Consider the following 23,132-nt stretch of genomic DNA (forward strand, 5'->3'; position numbering starts at 1 on the left):
TCTATGATGCTGCATAAGAAGGCAGACGCCTATATGTGTTAAACTTTTAGCTTGAATTCTGTTTGTCTGAAGTTTGTTTGCAGATTTCTTGCATATGAAGCATTGTCAGAAAACAGCACGTTGAAACTAATCTGTCGTTTGTGTTGGTTGCGGTTGATAATTCTTGGTCTGGATAATTTTGCCACTGAATTAAACATAAGCGTCATTGTTTTGCCTAGAAAGGGCACCGTGTGGGCATAGCGTTCGGGGCTAATAAAGCTCACCTGTGTGTGAGTGTGTGCGCCTGCGTCTGAAACCCAAGGGATCTTCATACTCGACATCCTGTGCTCCAATTAAAATTAACTCTCAACGCCTCTCCCTCCCTCACTCTCCCTGTGTCTCTGTCATAGTTTCCAGCAGCAATAGGAGGGGGAGGATTGGGGTGACATAAAGTGTAACAGGACCACAGCAATCCACACAGCCAATGGAGTTCTGAGGGATTGCTTCCGCGCTCGTTTTTTCCTCCTCTGTGGCCTTTTCTTTTTGTTTGACGGTCATTCGGCCCTCCCCTGTGACCCTCCTGAAGAGGCCCCTGTTCCTCGTCTGCTGCGGCCCGGGCTGTTTTCCTGGAGTGTGTGTGTGTGTGTGTGTGTGTGGGTTGGGGGTAGGGTGGCTTACTGGTAGGTGGGTGGGAGAGGGGCAGTTTTTGTCAGTTCCTTTGATCAGTAAAGCATAAACAAGAGGGAGCTTAGAGAAGAGGGGGTGGTGAAGTGCTGAGTCAGTCTCTCTCTTTCTCTCTCTCCTCTTTTTGTTATTCTTGCTCCCTCCCTTTCTCATAAGGCAGTGATGGCGGAATAGTGACTAATTAGTGGCGAAGAGAAAGTGACGGCAGGAAAAAATTGTCACAGGACTGTTTAGGATGGGAAAGAAAGTCTTGCAAATTTTGTATTGCAAACAAAACCGGTTGGAAAGTTGCGGAATTAATTAATTTTTCTATGCGGTCTCTCTTCCAGTAGACTAGTGGTCAGCTGCCAATCTATCAAGACTATTGGCCAAACAATATGGGTTTTTCAAAGGCTGCTGCCAATAGCAGAGTAGTCGATGGTCAATATAATGGCAATTTGCAATATTAGAAATGTATTAATGCCAGTATATTATAAATATACTGTTGCCTATACTGTTGCCTATGTATCATAAATGTACATTACTTTTCAAAGGTTTGGGGTGAGCAATTTTTATTTGTTTATTTTTGTAAAAAAAAAAAAATGCATTCAATTCAAAAGTAAAAACATTTTATAATGTTACAAATAATGTCATTTTATAATGTTTTAAAAGTCATTTTGAAATGTATCACAACATTGCAGTTTAAAATACTGATTGACGACTCTATATTAGAATTGTATAATTCAGTTATATTATGTCAGTGACGTGTACATTAATTTGCTTAAAATTAAACACATTTTTTCTGAATGTTTATGTAAAATTCACCAAAAAAAATGCACGTTAAAACAACATTGTTTTTCATTTATTGACAAGGCTGTCAGTAGATTTAGGAGGCAGCGAAACTTGTTTATTGGCAAATCAAACGTGTTTATCGGCTGATGCCAATAATCTTGAAATGGATTTATTCGTCTTTAGTCTAGTCAAGTTCAATACATGCAAATCTCACGTTTTCAGCGACAAAACCTGTCTTAAATAGGGGGAAAGAGAGCAGAGCTGGGGGGAAAAGAGGAACAAGTGAATAGCATTTAGGGTTTTGGGTCGTAGCTTGGTCTGAGCTTTTGTCCAGCAGGTGAAAGCTTTGTAAAACTGGCGCCAGATTGTTAAAGAGCCTGACACTTCAGTGTGTTGGAACAGGCAGGGAGAGAAAGAAACCTCCTGGGAGGAGACCCATGACTGACCCTGCCTGAATGTACAGGCCTTCGCCTGAGAGAGAGAAGGAGAGAGAGAGAGAGAAAGAGTGGGAGCGGGAAAAAGAGGGGCCTTTTCCTGTGTTAGCTCTACATCTTAATCGAGCAACAAGCCCAAACAAAGCCATCATTAGAAATGCCTCTAACACCAAGTGTTGCTGCCCGTTTTCATTAGTGTTCATTAGCGTTTCGCAACCGCCTGATTTGTCCCGAAGTTGCATAAAACGGCTTCTTTCAGTAGTGTTTACCTACAGCAATATTTCGAGTTATAAACTAAAGCGCATAATCCACACTGGCTGTAGTTGCGTAGACCTGACAGAACTTGCGTCACCTCCAAAGCGTGGGTCTTTTGAACCACCCACTCCATCCCAAACACTGCTCGTAAATTGCGTGCATGTGCCTTCAGGACACCAAAACCATTTTCTTGGAAGACTTCTTTTGTTTAAAAGTAAGTGTAAAGATTAGCAGGTAGTGTTTAGGAAGGAAAGGGGTTGTCAGGTTTGATCTCAAGGAAGCTGTGAGATTAGATAATGTGAAATGTACTGTGATAGTGAGCTAGAAAGCACAGCAATGTTGGATTTGTAGGCGAATACTGACTGCTTAACCTTTAAGTGATAAACTGCAGTGAAAGAGAAAACAACACTGTGTCAAGCGGCTCTTCTCTCACTGCCACCCTGCTGGCTAAGATCTGAATAAACAGAAGGGTGTAAGTTTAGCTTCAGTGTCTCCTTTTAGACTCATTGATTTGTTTTCCAGTAACCGTGTTATTCATCACTGACCTTACACAGTAATCGGTGACTTCATTCACAGATGACACCGGTTCAGTCCGCTGCATGCAGGCAAATCACATGTAAACTGGGTCGAAGTTCACCGTTATCCACGCCCCCTCCTACACAGCAATACATCAGCAGATCTGACACAACAGTGGGTGGCAATTGTAAAGTTTACGAAATAGACTTTCATAAGAGCCTATTTTTAGCAGACGGGGCGGACGAAATGATTGGCTATTTCATTGCTAACAGGACAGACCATCATTTACACTTGCTTGCAGGAGGCTTCGGAGATGTTTGGTTCTTGCTCGCTTTTGCTTATACAGATTAAAGGGCTGAGATGCTGTCCAAATGGATCGGTGTTCAGGTGTTTACAAAGATCTTTTAAAAGTTCCACTTGCCGGGAGTTTTATCTGAGCACTCGGGTTTGGATCAAATAAACCAATGTGGGATATATAACAGTTGTTTATATGGTAGTACACTGCCCTTGACGCACCTTTGTTAACATGCCTTATATTCTCATAAATCTATACATTGTTATCGGCTGTATTTTAAAACCTAGGGTGCTGCCTACCTAGACAACATTTTGGGCAACATAAAAAAAGCAATGACATGAATAGAAACACATTTAATAAATAATCAGACCATATGTTAAATAATATACTTTTAATTGTATTCAATGTAGCTAAACTTATTATATTATTATTTTATATTTACTGGTGGAAAAGGGGTCAAAAATGTGTTTGTGTGTGTGTGTGTCTATATATATATATATATATATATATATATATATATATATATATATATATATATGTATATGTATATGTATATGTATTATGATATATTTTATGATATATTTTATAATTATTTAATAATAGTATTTATAATTTAATAATTGTATTTGTTTTACTTTTTTTTAAATTGCGTACAAAATAATACATTATATATTGGCAGAAAAGAGGTTAAAAATGTGCATATCAAAATAAGTATTATAGATGTATGCAGCCTAGAATAAGAGCAAATGTAATCTCTTATAGAAGTATAATAATATTAGTTATTAATTTTTAAATATATACTTTTTTAAATTCTGTGGCCCTAATTTAAAATTGCCAGTTTTGTTTTGGCCCAATATGTCCAGCCAAAGAGGCAGCTCATTAGGATTCAGAACTCAGTCACCATAGTTATGCTTAATAGTCCTTTTAATGTACATCTCTGTGTCCCCATAGCCATCATGACCAGACGACCACCTGGCAGGACCCGCGCAAGGCCCTCCTTCAGATGAACCAGGCCGCCCCGCCCAGCCCAGTGCCTGTCCAGCAACAGAACATCATGAACCCTGCCTCAGGTCAGCAGCTCCAGACACTCATTTCATATTTAAAACTACACTCTCAGTCCCAGCATTCTCATGCTAATTCTACGGGTGTAGCAGTCTCTGTTTACACCCAACGCTGACTCTACCTCAGCAAACGAAGAAATCTTATCAGTGCAGACAAATGCAAATGAATGCATGTGAATGGAGGTTGACGGTAAGGTAGACATGTCTGGTTGGAGATACAATACTCCATACAAACCTGGAGTCAGCTTATGGGAGGTTCAACAGGATCTGAGACCAGACCAGTCCCTTTCAGTGTTTTAGGGCATTCCCTTCAGACTTTAATGTCATTCTTTGGATTACAAAGTACGATACATTGTTTGGTCCTGGAAACTAGACTGCAAAAAATGTATTCCTCTATGGAGAAAATTAATGGGATTTTTACTTTCCTGAACCAGACTGTTGCACTTTATAACATGGTAATCTTGTCTTATCTATCATGCTTATATGTAATCCCTCCGGTTTTACTTGCACCGCTGTGAGTGGGATTCAAACTGGCGTTTCCGGTAGGGATGCTCCGATCAGGATTTTTTGTAGCCAATATGACTACCGATGTCTTGTCATTATGATCGGTCGATCCCGATTATTCAAGCTTTATATAATTAATATGAAAGCTCGCTGTTGACTGATAAAGTAATACCACAGATGTTGCCTTGGTTATATTATTTACAGTAATGTTGTGATTGTTGTTTTAATTGAAAATCACATAAATAAGCACAAATAAGTTCATTTATTTTACAATGAACATTTTAATAGGTCTTTAAAAACAGCGCTTATGCAAAACACTATCCATTTGGCTTATTAAAGAGCCTACAAGACCTCAAAACTGAACCTAATTGCAGGCTGTCAGTCAGTGCAGTTACAGTGTTACGCCAGCAGGGCGAGGGACTGTCTTTTATGAGTGAGTCATTGTTAAACCATTCATTCTAGGTCAACTTGGTGTTGAGATTAATGTAATTTAACTTTGAGTGCTCATGAGGCTCACTTGACGAGCAACGCATCACCTGGGTAACGCTGAAGCGGATGTTTCACTTCATAGAGATCAATGGCATTGATTCAATGCATTGAACAGCGCTGATGCCTTAAGTTTTGAAAGGATACAACGACAAAGATATCGCTTTCATCTTCTGACAACTGATGGCAAACTGATTTTTTTTTCACAAATATATGGCTTGACCTGAAGAAGGACAGATGCAGGTAATTACACGCTCAGTTTCCCTGTCGCTGTGTGTGTGTGTGTGTGTGTGTGTATGTGTGTAAGCGTGTGTGTGTAAGTGGAGGAGCTGCTTGAGCCCCGACACAGAGAGCAGATGACAGAGGCAGCGAATCAGGTTCGTTGGATGATTTAGCCAATGTTCCTCCCTGTGATATTTCATTAGAACATGACAGGTGACTGCGGCGCTAAAGTTTGACGTCATGAAGTTGGGATCGGTTCGTGAGATCAGCCAAGTTTAACGACTACCGATCGAGTCACAGAATGTGATTATAGGCCGATACCAATCTGCGGCCGATCCATCGGAGCATCCCTAGTTTCCGGCATGGGACCGGCAGTCTCCAGCGTCTCTAGCCAGTGCACCTCTTTAGTCCAGGGGAGTGAGGTTTACTCACATAGCTATAACTAGCTGGCCTCCGTTACCCCCCTAAACCTTACGCCCATTCGAGTCACGGCACCAATGTTACCCCTCCGGTTCTACTCGCCCCGCTCCGAGCGGGATTCAAACCGGTGCTTTGGGCATGGGAGGCGGACACACTAACAAGTTCATAAAATTGTGCTATTGGAAGCTGAAACCACCAAATCAGACAAATAAGGGATGTGCAATCAAAGTCCAGGCAAGTCAGTTAACTCAGCAGCCATCTTGGCAATGCCTCCTTCATAGTTTCTACAGCATGTAGGCAGTAGCTCATGTACTATTTACTTGGATGAAGAACGTTAACACTGGGGAAAATGTGGAATGAGAAATGTGGATTGTGGCCAAACAAATTACTAACATAAGAATTTCAGTTAGTACTGGATAATTCACTGTACCCTGACTGTTCTCTCTCAGGACCTCTTCCTGAAGGCTGGGAGCAAGCTATTACCTCAGAAGGAGAGATCTACTACATCAATCACAAAAACAAAACCACCTCTTGGCTGGACCCACGACTCGACCCGCGTTACGGTGAGCTTTAAATCCTAAAAGTTTATAATAATCAAAATTTATTAATTGTACTTTTGATTGATCTATTGGTCTCTTATCATGCTGCTCTTGTCGCCATTTTATAAAAGAATAAGCCACCTGAGTAGTGAAGCATTGATGTTTCGGCAAGCGAAAATATTCAGCTTAAACTGCAAAATAAAAAAATCAGTTTTGACTAAATGGTTTTGCATTGACCAAAACAGTTAGCACGTCCTCAATGGCATGTTGTGCAAACAACTTAGATAAGCTACAACAGATAAACACGCCAGCAATATGGGATGCACGTAGCCAAAAATGAAACTAGGATAGCAAAATGTACAATTTGTTCAGGTAAAATATCAAGAGGCAGCTTGTTGCCGAAGAACTTTACTATTATAGTTTTATCAGCTGTAAACCAAACACCCTGAGCAGCATACTGAGTTTTAAAGTTAATTGCTAAAGTTAATTACTGAAACATTATTTTTAGTTTCGGTTTTCGGTTCAATGACAACTTTAATTTCGGTTTCGGTGTTTCTGTAAAAAGAAAATCATCTATCACTATACCTGAGGTCGATCATTGCTGTGGTTTCATCATTGATAAGGGGTGTTAGGCGCTCAAAGTCCTGAGAACACACTTCCACCGTGGTAAAATCACTATAACTGTTGCTTATTGCTTTATTATTATTATGCTGATTACAGACCGAGTGTAGATGACTGCTCTCTGACAATATGTGTGTGTATGAAAGTGAGTGAGAGTGTGTATGCGTTTTTGTGGCACACTATTCACAGAGTATTCCTGCTTCCTGTGACTCATACTGAGGTTAGCCAAAACTGCTCCACACTCAAGAGTCTGCTATGTGATCCCTTTACTCGCACACAAACACACACACTCGCAAACTAGTTCAAACTGCATCTGATTATGCCGTTCCCTAAACCCCCCGTTCAGATATGCATCCATAATCCATACGCAGAGGCGATGAAACATATCCAAGCAGTGGAATAGTCACATTAATCTAATCATCTGTTTTTGCTGTCAAGATAAATGGTTCACCGAAAGGTTGTCAGACTAAGATGTTTGTCCTTTTTCTACCCCTTTCAGTCCCTCTCTTTAATCTCTTTCTATGAGCACGTAAGGCTCACAAAGAGATGAAGGCTTCTACTTATGTCACTTTGAGTTACTCACGCTTGAGGTGCTTTTGCTTCATCCCAAAGGAGTTTTCCCCTGGGATACTATCTCACTATCTCCCTCATGTATGAACAAGCATGTTTTTGCCCCATTTTTGACCGAAATCCGCATCTAAAAAATGGGTTTTTGTGTGCAAGCATACACCAAAACATGCAAGTGGTCGTGGGTAAAGTGGTAAGAAGTCTGTGAAGGGCTGGGTCAGGCAGGAGAGAGAGAGAAAGAGCGAAAGACAAAAAAGGAGGGGGGTCGGCTCTGGTGGGTGAAGCCCTTTGAAGATTTATAAGTGTTCAGCGGACAAGCCTGGTGGGCCTCTGAATTACAGACGTAATGTGAGGGGGAGAACGGCGAGCGGGGTAGACGACGTGGTTAACTCATTCCTTGCCACAAGTTTAGAATGTTTGGGCGTTCCCGTGCGGTTTTATGTAACTGCTTGCGTTGGCATATTTTTATAACCTTTGTGTTTGTGTTTTAATCCCTCGATTCCTCTCATTGAGGTTGCTGGACTGCAGACGTTTGGACGAACTTTATCCCACCGGCTTCAAAAATGCAACTTAAAGAACGTTGGCTCCTTCTCTTGCACCAATTGAACCTCAAATAACGATTAAATATGTTGCTAACCTGACATGTCCAGTCTGGGTCTCCGCTCACCATTGGAGACGCTTGGGTAATTCGAGCAGGGAGTAGAGTAGGATTGTACTCCTTTAACTGAGAACTAAAGTCTGGCCATTCTCTCGTTCTGTCTAACCCCCCCCTTCCCAGCCCGCGTGAGGCCCAGCGCAGGCAGAACTGTTCTCAGCTGCACATCTAGATGGACTTGAGACGGTGCCAGGCCTCTCGATGCTGCAGCTCTGCTCCTAATCTGTTCCAGACCTTTTCAGTCAAAGAGACCCAATGTTAGAGAGAGAGAGAAAGAGGAAGGGGGCAGGCGAAGGCAGGCCCTGAGAGAGGGAAAGGAAGAGGGAGAAGAAAGGGAGGAATAAGAGACCACTGGATAAACTTGTGCCTCCTTCCTAAGAGGCGGTGAACAGGCCTTGAGGTCTGATCTGAGAGGCCAACGTGGGACTTTATGATGTATTTCACGCCTCATCTGGCCCGTAGACTCAAAAACACCACCATTTTTGAGCACAAAGACCAACTGGAGCCTTCAGTTATCGGTCATGTGCCGCGGGCCGCTTAGATTATCATGGTCCTTCAGTGGAGGAGTTGGCACCTTGTTGGCAAGTGCAGAGTGATGTCACACTCTTGTGAAGCACTCATCTTTTCCAGAGCTTTGAGCTGACACACACTCTCATGCACGGTTGCATAAACACTTCACGACTCCCAAGGCGCTTGCCTTATTGGGAAACGGGATGACGAAAGTGCCATCAGTGGTTCACATCCAAAGATGACAGTCTCAGTGCATTCATGGAGTTATTTAATTTTTTCTGAAGTAAAAAATAATCCAGGCTTTGCAAATGCCTTATTAATAAACATAGTTTATTTAGCAGGACATTCAACTCTGTGCTCAATACAATAAGCTCTATTGTGTCTTTTGTTCATTTTAAGATTATTCCTGCATTATTATCAATAGTCTATTATCGGAATTATATAATTTTAGTGAAGTCGTTGCCATTTTGAAGGTTTCCGCATCTTGTTCCAGTGGTCAGGTGGTACAAGTCAGAGCTTTCATAAAATAAAATAGTTTTGATTAAAAGTTCTACGAGAACGTGAATGCTTTTTACAAGCATAATTACGGCAATTCCAACATGGCATGAACGTATCTTTTGTCTCTCAAGTTGATCTAAAGTGTTCTTTCTGGTGAAAGAAATGAGAGAAAAGGGATTCCAAGTGAAATCTAGTGGAACAACTGAAAACATGTTCAGAAATTTGTGGTTAAATCGGGTGAGCGTATTGCAACAGCGCAGTGTCTGTAAAAAAGGAAAAGATCAAGAACCTGAAATACGACACTGACTTAGTCCGACTCTATTATTTGCAAAAGTGCATTGCATAGCTTAGTGCGAATAACGGAAGCACATTTGCATTTCTCACTGCAGTAATCACTAATAATAACTGTGAAAGTCTTGATGTATAAATATACCACCTGCTGTTTCCACTTGTAAGTGATACGGCTGCCATCTTGCTTTCAACTGGTTTCCTACTACACGCTAGTCACAGCTGAGTTTCCTCACGCTGGCTTCCGGCAGCTCACAGCTTGCTTTTGTGTGGCCCGCTGAGGTTTGTGTATGATAGGATATAGAGAGGCTTTTCTTCTGGACACAGATTGACTTCTTTCCTTTTTCTCTCCTCCGCGTACGCGCTTATCTCTCAACTCGAAACGCAACTTGAGCATGGCTTTTATACAACAAACCTGTTAAATCGACAGCCAGCAAATATTTACAAAGGCTTCAAACGTCCTGCCGCTGCGTTTCCTAATGTTTCCCAACACCCCGCCAGTCTCACCTGGAAAATGAAAGGGGAGCTGCTATTGGCTCGGCTTCGCGATACGGCCTGATAAAGACTGTTATTGCTGGATGATCGTATTTCAGAGCCAGCGTTGGCAAACTACGTCAATCTAAACTTTTATCTCCATCTCGCTCTTTTTATTTGTGTTTCTCTGGCACGTTTCCTCCTCCTCCTCCTCCTGTTGGTTCAGAGGAGAACACATTCGTTGCACGAACCTGCAGTTCTGCTGCGCTTATGCAACTCTGAGTCATTCGGCCACATGGATAAAGCTTGTTTGTGTGTTCTTGTCGTCTTCATGCTGTGGTATGGAGTTTCCCAAGTGAGATGCCCACAGAAACAAGTATAAACTAGTCAGGGAAATCCAGACCTGAGAGTCAAGAGTTTATTTTGTGCAACAAATCTGGCTGCCACATATCAGCCTGTATTAACTGGTCACTCCTGCCCTCAGATCAGCCATTACTTCTCCACCAGAACCGTCATTCGGCTTCAATAGACCCCTATCTATGCGAGATAAGAGTCTTAAAAGAGAAACAAACACGCACACACACAGATACACACTCCCCCACTAGCACTCATACACATTCCCACACACTCTTCCACGCCTCGGGCAGTGTGGGGGATGGTGGTTGTGGTGTGTGTGAGGCGTGGTGAGTCTCTGATCTGATTCCCATGGTGAGAGGAGAGTGGAGACTCATTCAGGCCTGAGGTAGTGTAAACACACTGTGATTGAATGGCGATGAGGATAAGCGGGGAAGACGGGGCTCCCTCGCGCATAACAACGCTAGCACCATCGCGGCTTTGTTGTCCCTGGTGGCCCCAGCGCATAAGTAAACAGCCATTTTCATTGGTCCAATTACTGTAACACCCCACCTCCTATGGTCCAAAACATTTGTTTCTGTGTTTGCGTCTGTGGCGATACGCATTTCTCCATTCACTTACATTGATGGGACTTTTATTATGCCCTGTGTTGTATACATATAATTTCTTTTCTTAATATACAATGTATATGAATGGCCAAACAGGAAATTATTAAATGAAATCGGAATATTTTTTTATAAATCCGAATAGATCTTTCTATGACTAAATAATGAGTATATAAACTATATAATGAAGATATAATGACTATAAATTCAGTTATTTAGTTATATGTATAAATGTATAGATACAAATCTGAATATACTGTATATATGCAAATCTGAATATACAGATACAAATCTCAGTATATAAATCCAAGTTGTAATTATATAGATTGTAATTAGATATGAATATATGGTCATTAGTCTGAAAGTGATAAATGACTCACTAAATGAATTCAGACTCATAACTGCATATTCAGATTTATAGATAAATATTCAGATTTGCATTTATAAATTGAGAATTATAACTTTGTATTAAAAAAATATAAGTATATATTCAGATTTCATATAATTATTTCTTGTTTGGCCCTTCATAAGTGTATAATGAAAGTCCTGGATGCTAATTCATCAATATGGCGTTTCAGTATTGCTTATACACTATAATGCCAATTTTATTTGCATGTTGTGTATATTTTCTAGTGGTAAATTAAGTCATCATTTACTCACCAAAATGACTAACGTAACGGCCAAGGTCAGGATTTTTGTTAAATAATACATTAAATTTCATTTTGTTTTTCACCAAACCCTATGGTAAACCCCCAGAACCATTCTGTGATACTTCTGTGTGTGTTTTTTTATTTAAAAAGTCGCTATTCACTAGGATGAGCACAAGCAGAACTTTTTTTATTTTTTATTCTCCTTTTGTGGGCCAAAGTAGAAAGAACGGCATACGGCATTAGAACAACACCAGGCTGAGTAAATGATGACTTAATTTTAATTTTAGAGTGAGCTATCCCTTTAATCCTTTTTTTTATTGCCAATAACAAGAGCGAACAAAGCCTCTTAAAATAATTTATTGTGTGTCCTCAGCTATGAACCAGCAGCGAATTTCCCAGAGTGCTCCAGTGAAGCAAGGCTCCCAGTTGCCCTCCAGCCCGCAGAGTGGAGTAATGGGTGGAAACAGCCAGATCAGACTGCAGCAGATCCAGATGGAGAAAGAGAGACTGAGGATCAAGCAAGAGCTCCTCCGCCAGAGACCCCAGGTCAGACACACACCTGTCAGAACATTCTGTCCTCGAATGTAGACGGGCACCCTGCGCTCTGCTGCCCAAATGGGCATGAGCTGTACTGTGTATTTTTGTTTGTGATGCACCGTGGCGTTTAATCTTATGTTGGTTGTTTTGACAGACCTTGACTATTGGCATAAGGTCTGGTCCACTTTGCAACTTATGCATCTGATAAACAACCCATCACACTTTGTTTCTTTACATATAGTGTAGGGTGTGTAAATCTGAAGTCGCTGGCTGTATAGATGGCGTGTGTGTTTTTTGCGCGAGTAAATGAGAGGTTGGAGGAGGAGGTTTTGCTCAGCTGCCCCTGCTTTGGAATGTAAACACGGTGTTGACTCAGTTCTGCAAGACCCCCCTGCTGGAAAACTAAATAAACAGAGATCTTCAGGGATGATCTTACAGGCTAGAAGCAGCTCACTTTAAAGACTAATAAAGATAGGCCTTCAAAAACACTTAAAGACACTGATGTTATTGCTGGAAATCCTATAATGAATCGCTCACCCATGATATTGTATGTTATTGAAATCAAAGTGAACGTAAAATTGTATTCTAAGTCTGTCCTCCCTCTATATTATAACACTTTTTCTATTAAAAAGATATTCAATAAGTTAAAATATATTTACTTTCATACTGATCTTACTGAAATTTGGTTAAAAAAAAACAATTTAACCAAAAAACTGGAACTAAACTGAAATACATTTGCATGATTTTAAAACTAACAAAATGAAGTAATTAAAATGACTCAAATTAAGTTTATATAATTACAGAATGCATTGTAATTGATTCAAATTTCATAACCCATCTGCATTGATTTTGAAAACTGCTATTTAAATGATAGCAGTTAACGCATTAACTGCTTAAAACTAAAGAAGACATTTCTTTTAAATAATGTGATGAATGAATCATTCTCTGTAAGATGAGTATAGTCAACAAGGGTCAGTGTGGATGTCATGCTGTGACAGCCTGTTGAGTTATCCTTTAATCAGCAAAAGTTGTGAAAGTATTTAAGTTTCAATTAGTCATAGGAAGTCTGTAATAAAAAACAAAGATCTGACCCTAAATGGTGTGCAATAAACACACACCTTCGCGTGAGACTCTGCAAACCACCCATTTAAGCTGAGGCTATAAAAAAAATGTTGACAATCTTGCACAATCCATTGACAAATGATAACCAGATTTGTAACTCATGACTTGTTGGATGGGAAAGGCTTTTATTTAACGCAAGAGGCTGATACAGGAAACTAAGTGAAACTTGTAGGTTAAGTTTTTTTTCACACCTCACTGTTTTGTGTGTGGTTTGAAAGCAAAACCAGTATAGTTTGTTCTGTCCTTTCCCTTCAGTTGAAAAATGCATCCGTGCTCATCTCTGTACTTGAAGTAATTCCAAAGAAAATTGTTAATTTGTCTTCCGTCGAGCTTCCGTTCCTGCAAACCCAGTCTGCTCACTTTGTGAATCTCGCACTTTGACACATATTTCTTTTGTCTGTGCGTGCGTACAGGAGCTCGCCCTGAGAAACCAGCTTCCAACCAGCATGGAGCAGGATGGCGGCACTCAAAACCCAGTGTCCTCGCCCGGCATGGGCCAAGACGCCCGTAACATGACCACCAACAGCTCTGACCCTTTCTTGAACAGGTAAGGCACTTCAAACTCATGCATGCACAACACATGAATGCAAGAGAAACTCACTTTTTGAGTTTGTGCATGGTGCAAAGGCACATAAATGCCATGAACCTTCCCACAAAAGATGTTTGGCTGCATCATGTGTGCTTTTTCTGCTGGAATGACACTCATTGGTGACCCCTGATGGAGAAGCTGTTGAAAGCAGTCGATGTTAAGCAGCTTTTGCAGAGAATTGCGCCCTCCAGTGGCAGTGGAGCACATCAATCTCTCCTATATGAGAGGAGATAAGGGATTTATGTGAATAGCAAGGCGGCCGTGAGAACATGTGGTCTCGGTCTTGGACAAGGCCACCCCCCACCCCCCCACCTCGGCTGCGCTCACAAAGAGCTCATTCATCCAGCGACTCTCATGCACTGAAGCCACATTTCATTCTCTTAATTAGGAGAAACTTGCTGTATTTTCCTTCACTGTAGCATGTCCTCTGCCCTCTTTATTTGTGCTGAACTGCCTGCCTGCTATTTATAGAGAGCTTTTCTCAGACCACCAGCAAAACAACACCTTTTACAATGACTCTCAAAGGCAGTTCAAAGCGGGCCACTGTGAGGAACACAAGCAGAAACTCTTGCAGCAGTTAGTAGCAGAATGAGCAGTCATTATTAGCAGTTAATCTGCATAATTGTACAGAAGTTAAGAGGCAAAGCTTTGGAAATGAGGGATTTTTATGTTAAGGTACTGTATATATGGTTGTACATAATTTACACAAAAGTCTTCAAAACTTTGGAGGAAGACAAATGGAAATAGATTAAACTTTCTTGTGTTTTAGCTAATGCAAAGTCTCCACCTGCTCTGCACACTCATTCTCTCAATAATATTGTGATTCAACACACTTTCACTTAGAAAAAAAGTTTGCAAAAAGAGCAAACTTCCTTTTTTTATTGAGTGATCTGCACTGGATTTTAGAGTTATATTCTTGGCTTGTTCTGAGTTTGTGGTCAGATAGAAATAGTCAGGAGTGTGTTGATCTAATGCTACCATATATTTGGCTTTTTCGTAGACTTGGTCTTTGTGGTGGTCAAATTATTTTTCCCCAAAAAAGTGAACATGAAATACAGGTGAAACTCGAAAAATTTGAATATCGTGCGAAAGTTTAACTATATACATATGCATGATTATACTTTTCAGAGAGCCGACATTTCTGTATTTAAAATCCTTTTTTTTTATTGATTTCATGTAATAGTCTAATTTTCTGAGATTTTGAATTTGGGGTTTTCATAAGCTGTAAGCCATAATCATCAAAATTATAACTTTTACACGATATTCAAATTTTTCGAGTTTCACCTGTATGTGACAATAAATATTGTTTCTTGCCATGAGATTATTTATACCGGTGCGAGGCAAATTACCATAAATGATAATAATAATAATAATAATAAAAACCATATGTGAAATTTAAATCATGAAAAATTATGTACACCATATAAAAATGTAGTGTAAAAACATGTAGTGCATTTTTATTCAGGATTCTTTGATGAATAGCACATTCAAAAGGACAGCATTTGTTTGAAATAGAAATCTTATAACATTATAAATGTCTTTAATGCATCCTTGCTGAATAAAAGTATTAATTTCTTTCAAAAGAAATCGGTTACACTTAATTTTAAGGCGTCCTTGTTACAGTGTAATTATGCATTTAAGTATTGAGTAATAATAATTAACTACATGTACTTATGGTTAGGATTGTGGTTTGGTTTAGAACATAGTTGCATGTAATTATGCATAATTTGGTTACACTTTAATGTACAGTACGTGTACTTGGTGTACTTACCCAAGATAGTACTGGGTAATATAAGGTAACTACATGGGTTAAGGTTATGTTTATTGGTGGGTTTATGGTTAGTACCTAGTTATAGTACATAGTATAGCATAGTATGCACATGCGGAACAGGATTGTAAAATAAAGTGCTACCCATAATTTATAGTTATTACTACAGTAACTACATGTAACGTGTAACAAGGACACTGTAAAATAAAGTTTAACCAAGAAATCTTTCTGAGCCCAAACTTTAGAACAGTAGTGTAACTGTACAGTTTACATATTCGTCTAAGCAAGCTTTTAAATGTGTGTGTGTCATTAATGGTGTTGCAGTGGGACGTATCACTCCCGAGACGAGAGCACGGACAGTGGCCTGAGCATGAGCAGTTACAGCGTCCCTCGCACCCCAGACGACTTCCTCAACAGTGTGGACGAGATGGAGACAGGTACCTCACAAGGACAATAATCACAATCACACCAAACACATGATATCAGTAGAGTTTTAAGTCAAATGTCTCGCTCCCAGGCGATACCCTCGGGCCCAGCTCCATGGCGACACAGCCCAGCCGTTTTCCCGACTACCTAGACGCCATCCCGGGCACAGACGTGGACCTGGGCACCCTGGAGGGGGAGAGCATGGCGGTGGAGGGCGAGGAGCTGATGCCCAGCCTGCAGGAGGCCTTGAGCTCCGACATACTCAACGACATGGAGTCCGTGCTGGCGGCGACCAAGATCGACAAGGAGAACTTTCTAACCTGGCTATAGAGCGCCTGAATCCAGCACTACTACTACGCCTTCTCTTCCAACACGCTGAACTGCTGCCTAATCCAATCTGTGAAGGATGCGTAGATGCTTCGAGTTGAGAAAAGAAAAGACATTTCACCCTCCTTGGACATGAAACAGTTTTTCTCTTCCTATCTTCCATTCACTACGTTCGGCCGAATTGGTTTTAAAAGCTGAGGTATTTTAACCGTTGGTCCTTTTGTGCTTCTTTTTTTTTTCTTATGTCTTTTTTTCCATGTCTGCATCCTCAAGGCTGGCCCATGAACAGACAAGTATTCACACGTACCCGATTCTCTTCCACGGCTGTACTGTATGATCAGCGTGCGAGTATTCCCCTCATGAACTCCTCGCTGGGCGAACGGGGCCGATGGGCTCGGGCGTTCCTCGAGAGTGAGCGATAAAGACAGATGAAACCCTAAATCAACATCCCTGATCTCAGCTCAGCCACAATTGACTGTTTTTCCCTCATACAGTGACGAGCCTGAGAAACCAAAAAGCGACGAGGAGGTCGTCTGTACGTGTTTTTTTTGTTGTTTTTTTTCCGATGGGATCGGGATTGAAAGGTTTCAACGTGTGGCTTTGGTTAAACGAATCCTGCTGCTTGGCTGTGCCAGCAATATCACTCTAGAAACTGTGTAATCAAGTGCCTTCAGACAAAACAAATCCTGTCCTTTTTACACTAGAGATCATAGATCAAATTTGAAAACGTTTTCATTTACTTACTCGCTTCATTAATCAAAGTATATTTCTTTCAAAGGTTTTATAAAAAAAAATATTATGTTGGGATTTAGGGTTAATTTTTTTTGTTTTTTTTTGTCTTTCCTTAAAGAACCCTAGCCTCTTTGTGTGTTAGTTTTATTTAAGCCTGATTTTGTTTCTTGACGGTTATGGCATTCATTTGTGATCAAAGAACAAATCAGATCTGTTTTTGCTCTCGGATTTATACATTTATATTCCAAGAGTGCATGAAATGATTGACAGATAACACTGACAAGATGGACGCTGTCGTTCATAATCAATCTGAGGGGGGAATCGTTTGGTTTTGTTACCGATATCTCTTTTTATCTTACGATTTTAGTATCTCAGTTGATATGTGCCTGCTTACTTGCTTGTTTTAGTGAAAATATCTCATCCGAAAGCAAGGAAGAAAATATCAAGGGCACTTTGCTCAATAGACAGACATCTCTGATATGAGCTCCAGTAGAGTCTGTGCCAGTTATGTTGATGTTGATGCTGAGATGGATATCGGCAGTAAGTGGAAGGTTCTGATAAGTTTAGATGGCTAGATGAGCATGTCTTGATGGTTAGTGCTGTAGATTAGCTGTTAGCTTGGATTTGACTTGGTAACTGTGGATATGAATGATAGAGTAGACTTTAATGGAAACAATCAGTTATCGTTTCTGTCAGGATTTCTTCGATGAGGCTTCCAAAGACTTTTTTTTTTTTTTTTTTTAAGTAATGATTCTTTTCTCTTAATGGATGACACGAAAAAAATCTATCATGCCTTTATGTACACGTAAAACATAAGCTAATGAGAAAAGGTCTAATTGATTAGTGAGGAGATTTCTAATGAAGCAAGATTTGACAGGCCCTGTTTTGCTGGTTGTGATGTCAGTACTAAAGACACATTATTAGGCAGGTTACCTTGGTTTACATTATTTCACTATAGAAGAACACTACAGGAAATTCACTGCGGATTCTTTGCATTCAGTAATATACTTTGAATATCTCCTCTTGTTTACAATATGGTTATTTTTACACTACATAACTATAGCTCAATAACTGGCCCGTACACTAAATGCATTTTGTACTGTTTTTTTTTAAAAGGTGACATTTTATGAGTATAATATTCAGTGGTTTGGGTGAATAATACCGCTAAGGTATATAACTCAATTGCCTCAGTAAGCAAACATTTTTATGGTCAAATTTTATGATCAAAAACAGCAAGCTAGGCCATAGTAATGAATGTTAGAGGTGAGGAGAAAAAGACGAGATAAGAGAAATATCTATTTTTGCAAACATAGTATTGATGGCAGACTCTAGTGGGGTAAAACAGTGTTGGAGAGAGCAATGCAACAAAATGTTTTATGAATTGTGGGTACAGTTATGGTATTGCACGTTTATAGAACATTGACTAAAATTTGTATGTCACTTAAACATGATTTTATGCTTGCTTAGTGTGCAAATGTTCAGAATATATAGTAACTGTTTACTTTTTTTGTAGTGGTAGTACTAATCACACAAGTTAATGGATTGGTATTTAGATTTCTTTAAATGCACCCAGAATGAATTTATATCCATTTATTATGATCTAATGTTTTTTTTGTTTTGTTTTTTTTTTGCTTTTTTTTTTTTTTAAATCAATGTATGTGCATGTACCTTAGAACCTTAAGTTCTGTTACATTATATCTCTTTACATATTACTTTAAAATTGGCCTGGAATAAAGTATATACTTTGGTAGATACTGTCTTTAATCGTATACTTATGCATTATGAGCATACAATATTATTAGATATTCATTGTAAATTGTGTGTGAGGAAAATGTACAACATGCAGCCCAAGGCATTAGACTAAACTAATTTATTAGATCATTTTCACTACCATACATGAAACTAATTTCAACACATCTAAAAAAACAAAAATTAAAAAAAACATATTTTTTACAAAAATACCATAAACTTATAAAAAAATCCCTGAACATTAACCAAAATTGTCAAAATAATATGCCTCTGATATCTCTTTAAAAAGACTTTTACAGGTTTAAATTTTACAAACTAGCAAAGATAGTCTAAATTAAGTACAAATACTAGATTAGACTAGACAGAAAAATCACTGAAAACACATTTGAGTTCAAATATTCACTACTAAAATGTGAAAACTGCTAAAAGAGCAGATTATAGTATATCAAACAAATCATCCACTGCTTCATATGCATATTAACCATGGTAAAGTGAAAACTTTCTCTTCAGATCATGACTAGCATGTAGCAATACTAGCCTGTATTTCCTCAGTGGCTCCATTTTAAATGATGGCATCATGTTCCTCACTGAATGACATGAAATATATATTAGCAAGGTTATATTATAACATATGAACATGTATAAAACATGGCATGTGTAATACATAATTGAGAAGTAATAGGTACATGGTTCACAAACATCACATCATATATCCTCATGTTTTTTTTAAGCGAGCAATTATGTAAATGTAAAAACATTGAATAAAACAATAGGTGTGTTCGACTTGGGCTCGCGCTGTTTGTGTTTCAGAGATGACGCGGAATAAATCATTTTTGTCAAATTCCAATATTTGTCAAATATACAGACATTTCAGGCATTTTCATGTGGCAACAGAAACACTTTTCATTCAATACTTTGTTCTTGTTTGTACAAGAATAAAGTCCAACATACTATTTAAATACCAATAAAAATATTTTTTATCAGTTTTATTTGGATAAAAACTGCCTGGCCAAAAAAGTCACTGTTTGTATTTAAATTGGCAAATGCCAATGATTGGACCAATGACTTCAGAGTCAATAATTGCATCATTATTGCAGTGATCATTATGTTTCTATCATGTTATATGTTTGGCAACAGTTCTTCTAACCCTAATTGATGGAGTGTGTAGCTTTTCATTTCTGAAACAACCATGTATGAAGACACATCATGGCCATATTCCAGGATGACAATGTCAAGATTCATCAGGCTCAAACGGTGAAAGAATGGTTGCGAGGAGCATGAAGAATCATTTTCACACATGAATCCAGAGCTTAAATTCATTGAAAGTCTTTGGGATGTGCTGGAGGAGACTTTACAGAGAGCTGGACTCTTGCATTGTCAATACAACATCTTGAGCAAAACTGATGCATCTCTTGATGGAAATAAATGTTGTGATGTTATTTCCATCAAGAGGTGCATGTTTTTTGACCAGGCAGTGTATAATATTATACGATTACATTACAAGGGCTGTTATAAAAACACTGATTTGTGAGCGTGGAACTTATGGTGTCAGAATAAACACATGAAAGTTGTCAACAATGAATAAGACCAATCGTGAAACAGCTGAGTTGTCATCAGAGCTTGTGGAGAAATTGCACAGAATGAATGCTCTTGAATCACTCTCGCTTTACTGATGCCATACGACACGCACTGCTTAAAGTCGAACACACCTATAGAGAGAGCTCTGATGATACTCACATGGCTCTGTAGCGCACCTCCCGTTGAGAGCAGGCCAACCTGTAGCCCAGAGTCACAGTCAGTGTGATGATAATGGCCAGCGCCATCCCGCCAACAAAACTACCCGCGTGGAACCGAAAACCTGCAGCTGGGATACTAGGAGGAACGCCTGTTAAATATAATTTATTAAATGTAACTTGACTATAATGAAGGAAACCACATGTGATGAAACAGTAGTGCAACAAATCAATGTATGAAATCAGACTGTACCAGTAGATGCAGAAATCAGGTGTTTGCTCTTTGTTGTGATGAGCTCAGTGTTCAGAGACGGTTTAGTTGAGGCGATGAGTTCAGCTTTAGGGGCTAATGTTGTTTTGGACATGTTTGATCCAGTCACTCCTTCAGCCGGATGAGTCTTGTCAGCTCTCAGGGCTGAATGGTGATCAACACACAGATCAGCAGAAAAGCATTTTATTGGTTCTTATTACAACAAAAGCCACTAGTAGTTTACTTTCATAGTGTTGTGTAAGATGTTGCTGCAATAGCACACATCTGGTCCACAACTTTGGGAATGTTGCAATCTTTGTTTTCATAGAAAACTTGTGATTTAAGAGATTCATATGGTGTACTTTATTGAGAATATATAATAGTCAGTTGTTGACTTCCCATAGTGAGCCGTCTACCTAGACCAGGGGGCCTCCATGATTTAAGGGCTTGCTTTCACAAACAGGGATTATATTAAGCCAGGATTAGGCCTTAGTTTAATTAGGATATTAAAGTTGCTTTCATAAACATGCCTTGGAAAAAAATACATTACTGGTGTGCATCTTGAGACAAAACAACAGCACATATTTTTAATATATCTCAGTGCAAGTTGCTTTTAATTAAAACAACTCAAACTTGCATTTTAGTCTGGGACTATCTTAAGCCTCGCCCGTGAAACTAGGGTGAAATTAATTAAAATAAGACAAAACAAGTATTAAAATAGGGCCAAAAAAAAAAAAAAAAAAAATGCATACTTCTTTTTTCATTTACCTCCTCAACAACTGTTTTTTATTTTATTTTAGTTTTAGAGTAGAAAAAATAGGGTTTTTTTTAGTACACACTGTCTTGAAAAACCTAGATAAATAAGGCAGCCCAATTTTAAAGGCTGTGATTTCTAGACCTGATGTTTTTTTTTTTTGTTGTTTTTTTAAATAAGATCTTATAAGACCATGGGCATTTATAGAATGAATAAACATTTTTCTAATTATGCCGAGCTCTAAAATATTTCATCGGGTAGAAATTGTGTAAAAAAAAAAATATATATATATCCTTAAAGAAAGCATAGATCCCACGCAAAAAAATTCGAGAAAACTCAAAAGCATTGACATTTCCACTACGATGTCCCCTTCGGGGCTCCGTACATTTTGACTAAAGATTTGATTAAAAGGAACATTATTATTATTAATTTATTTTTAAATGTGCACGGGTGAATCATTTATAATAAACAGCCTACTGCAATATTGATCAATTCTGATTTCCTTGTGACTTTAGGTTAGATAACAAAAGTAAGTATGCGCAGTAGTTATAGCGGCGTTCTTTGCGATTACCACTAAATAAGACAGATTCACTTTAAACCCTGCTTCTGAGCCTGTGGTCTAGATAACGTTAGGCAGCTCACTCAGTTTTGAGACATAAACCAAAATGTTCTATGTACACGTGTACACAATGGAGGCTCTCGAAATTTCCGTTATATAGCGCTGTTTCCACAGAGTTCTTATGCAAGTTCTTATAAACAATTGAGAAACTTACCCGACGACAAAACCAGACAGGATTTAATGAGGATTAAACACAAACAGCGGTTCATTTTCTTTGCCAATAAACTAAAGTCCTGCAGTCTCACACCAAACGACAGTCATGACGACCGAAAAAAAAAAGAAAGAAAAAAAAGCTTAGTTCTCCTAGTCTGGCTTCTCGACGACGAATTATCAGACTTATTCAGAGAAACGCGTTAAATATAAATCTCAACTTAATTTAGACTTTAATATCCAGTTTTAGTAGACACCGGCACAGCTTGATGCTGACAGCAACAGCGACTGAAACTGTCAACTAGGTAGGTAGTCTTATCAGGAGAGGTTTGTGTGTGTGTGTGTGTGTGTGTGTGTGTGTGCTCTAAAACAGCCTACTCCTAGATGTTTTTTTTTGTTTGTTTGTTTTTTTAATAAGTAATATGCAAGCAAGAATGACAGTGATTTGAAACTCTTTTATTTTTGCAAACCATCACAATCTGGGGGGAAATAAAGTCAGACAGCAGAAGTACGTCTCTAAGATGTCTGCTAAAGAGCGCTTGATCTGGGAAACATCTGCTGTGTAAAAACATCTTTACATACATTCTAAATCATAAACGTCTTAAAAGACATTTTCTAAATGTCTATTAACATCTGACAGGAAACGTCTTAGAGACACATATTGCAGACGAGCAAACACTCTAAAAAAAAAAACAAAAAAACATACATCTCACAGATGTAAATGCAGACGTCAAATAGACGTCTCAGTGATGTCAATGTGCTATCAGGGAGGACTATATTAAAAATAAGTGCACTCAGACACGTTTAAATGAACCAGAAATTCCATGAATTATGAATTCATCTCTATTTTTCTTACCCACTTAATTTTTTTCAAAAAACAAACACTTCTCAAGTAAATGTATCTTGATTTAAAACCATGTGGATATTGGAAATCAAGACAAAAACATGGAGTGAATGGAGGAAGAGATACCAGCACTTTTCTAGCATG

General features: G+C 38.9%; 2 protein-coding genes across 3 annotated transcripts in view; one reads left to right on the forward strand and one right to left on the reverse strand.

Moving 5' to 3' along the window:
• yap1 (Yes1 associated transcriptional regulator) overlaps window positions 1-19,421 on the forward strand; it is a 35,141-nt gene extending 15,720 nt beyond the window's left edge. Inside the window, exons 3-8 of one of the 2 annotated variants that reach the window (XM_084123757.1) lie at window positions 3,886-4,004; window positions 6,077-6,190; window positions 11,762-11,934; window positions 13,461-13,594; window positions 15,729-15,841; window positions 15,922-19,421. In XM_084123757.1, the coding sequence (XP_083979883.1) occupies window positions 3,886-4,004; window positions 6,077-6,190; window positions 11,762-11,934; window positions 13,461-13,594; window positions 15,729-15,841; window positions 15,922-16,160 (892 nt within the window). In that variant the 3' untranslated portion in view covers window positions 16,161-19,421. The remainder of the gene's footprint in view (window positions 1-3,885; window positions 4,005-6,076; window positions 6,191-11,761; window positions 11,935-13,460; window positions 13,595-15,728; window positions 15,842-15,921) is intronic. The other variant, XM_084123758.1, reaches the window with a different exon arrangement.
• On the reverse strand, window positions 18,743-22,467 carry tmem123 (transmembrane protein 123). The gene is made up of 4 exons (XM_084123763.1): window positions 22,149-22,467; window positions 20,625-20,786; window positions 20,376-20,523; window positions 18,743-19,225 (listed from the first exon to the last, which is right to left on the reverse strand). The coding sequence occupies exons 1-4, from the start codon at window positions 22,201-22,203 to the stop codon at window positions 19,201-19,203; spliced, it is 390 nt and encodes a 129-aa protein (XP_083979889.1). The 5' UTR covers window positions 22,204-22,467; the 3' UTR covers window positions 18,743-19,200.
• Window positions 22,468-23,132: the final 665 nt, after the last annotated feature.

This window comes from Abramis brama (assembly GCF_963993115.1).
Source record: "Abramis brama genome assembly, chromosome: 9".
In the NCBI taxonomy this organism is placed as follows: domain Eukaryota; kingdom Metazoa; phylum Chordata; class Actinopteri; order Cypriniformes; family Leuciscidae; genus Abramis; species Abramis brama.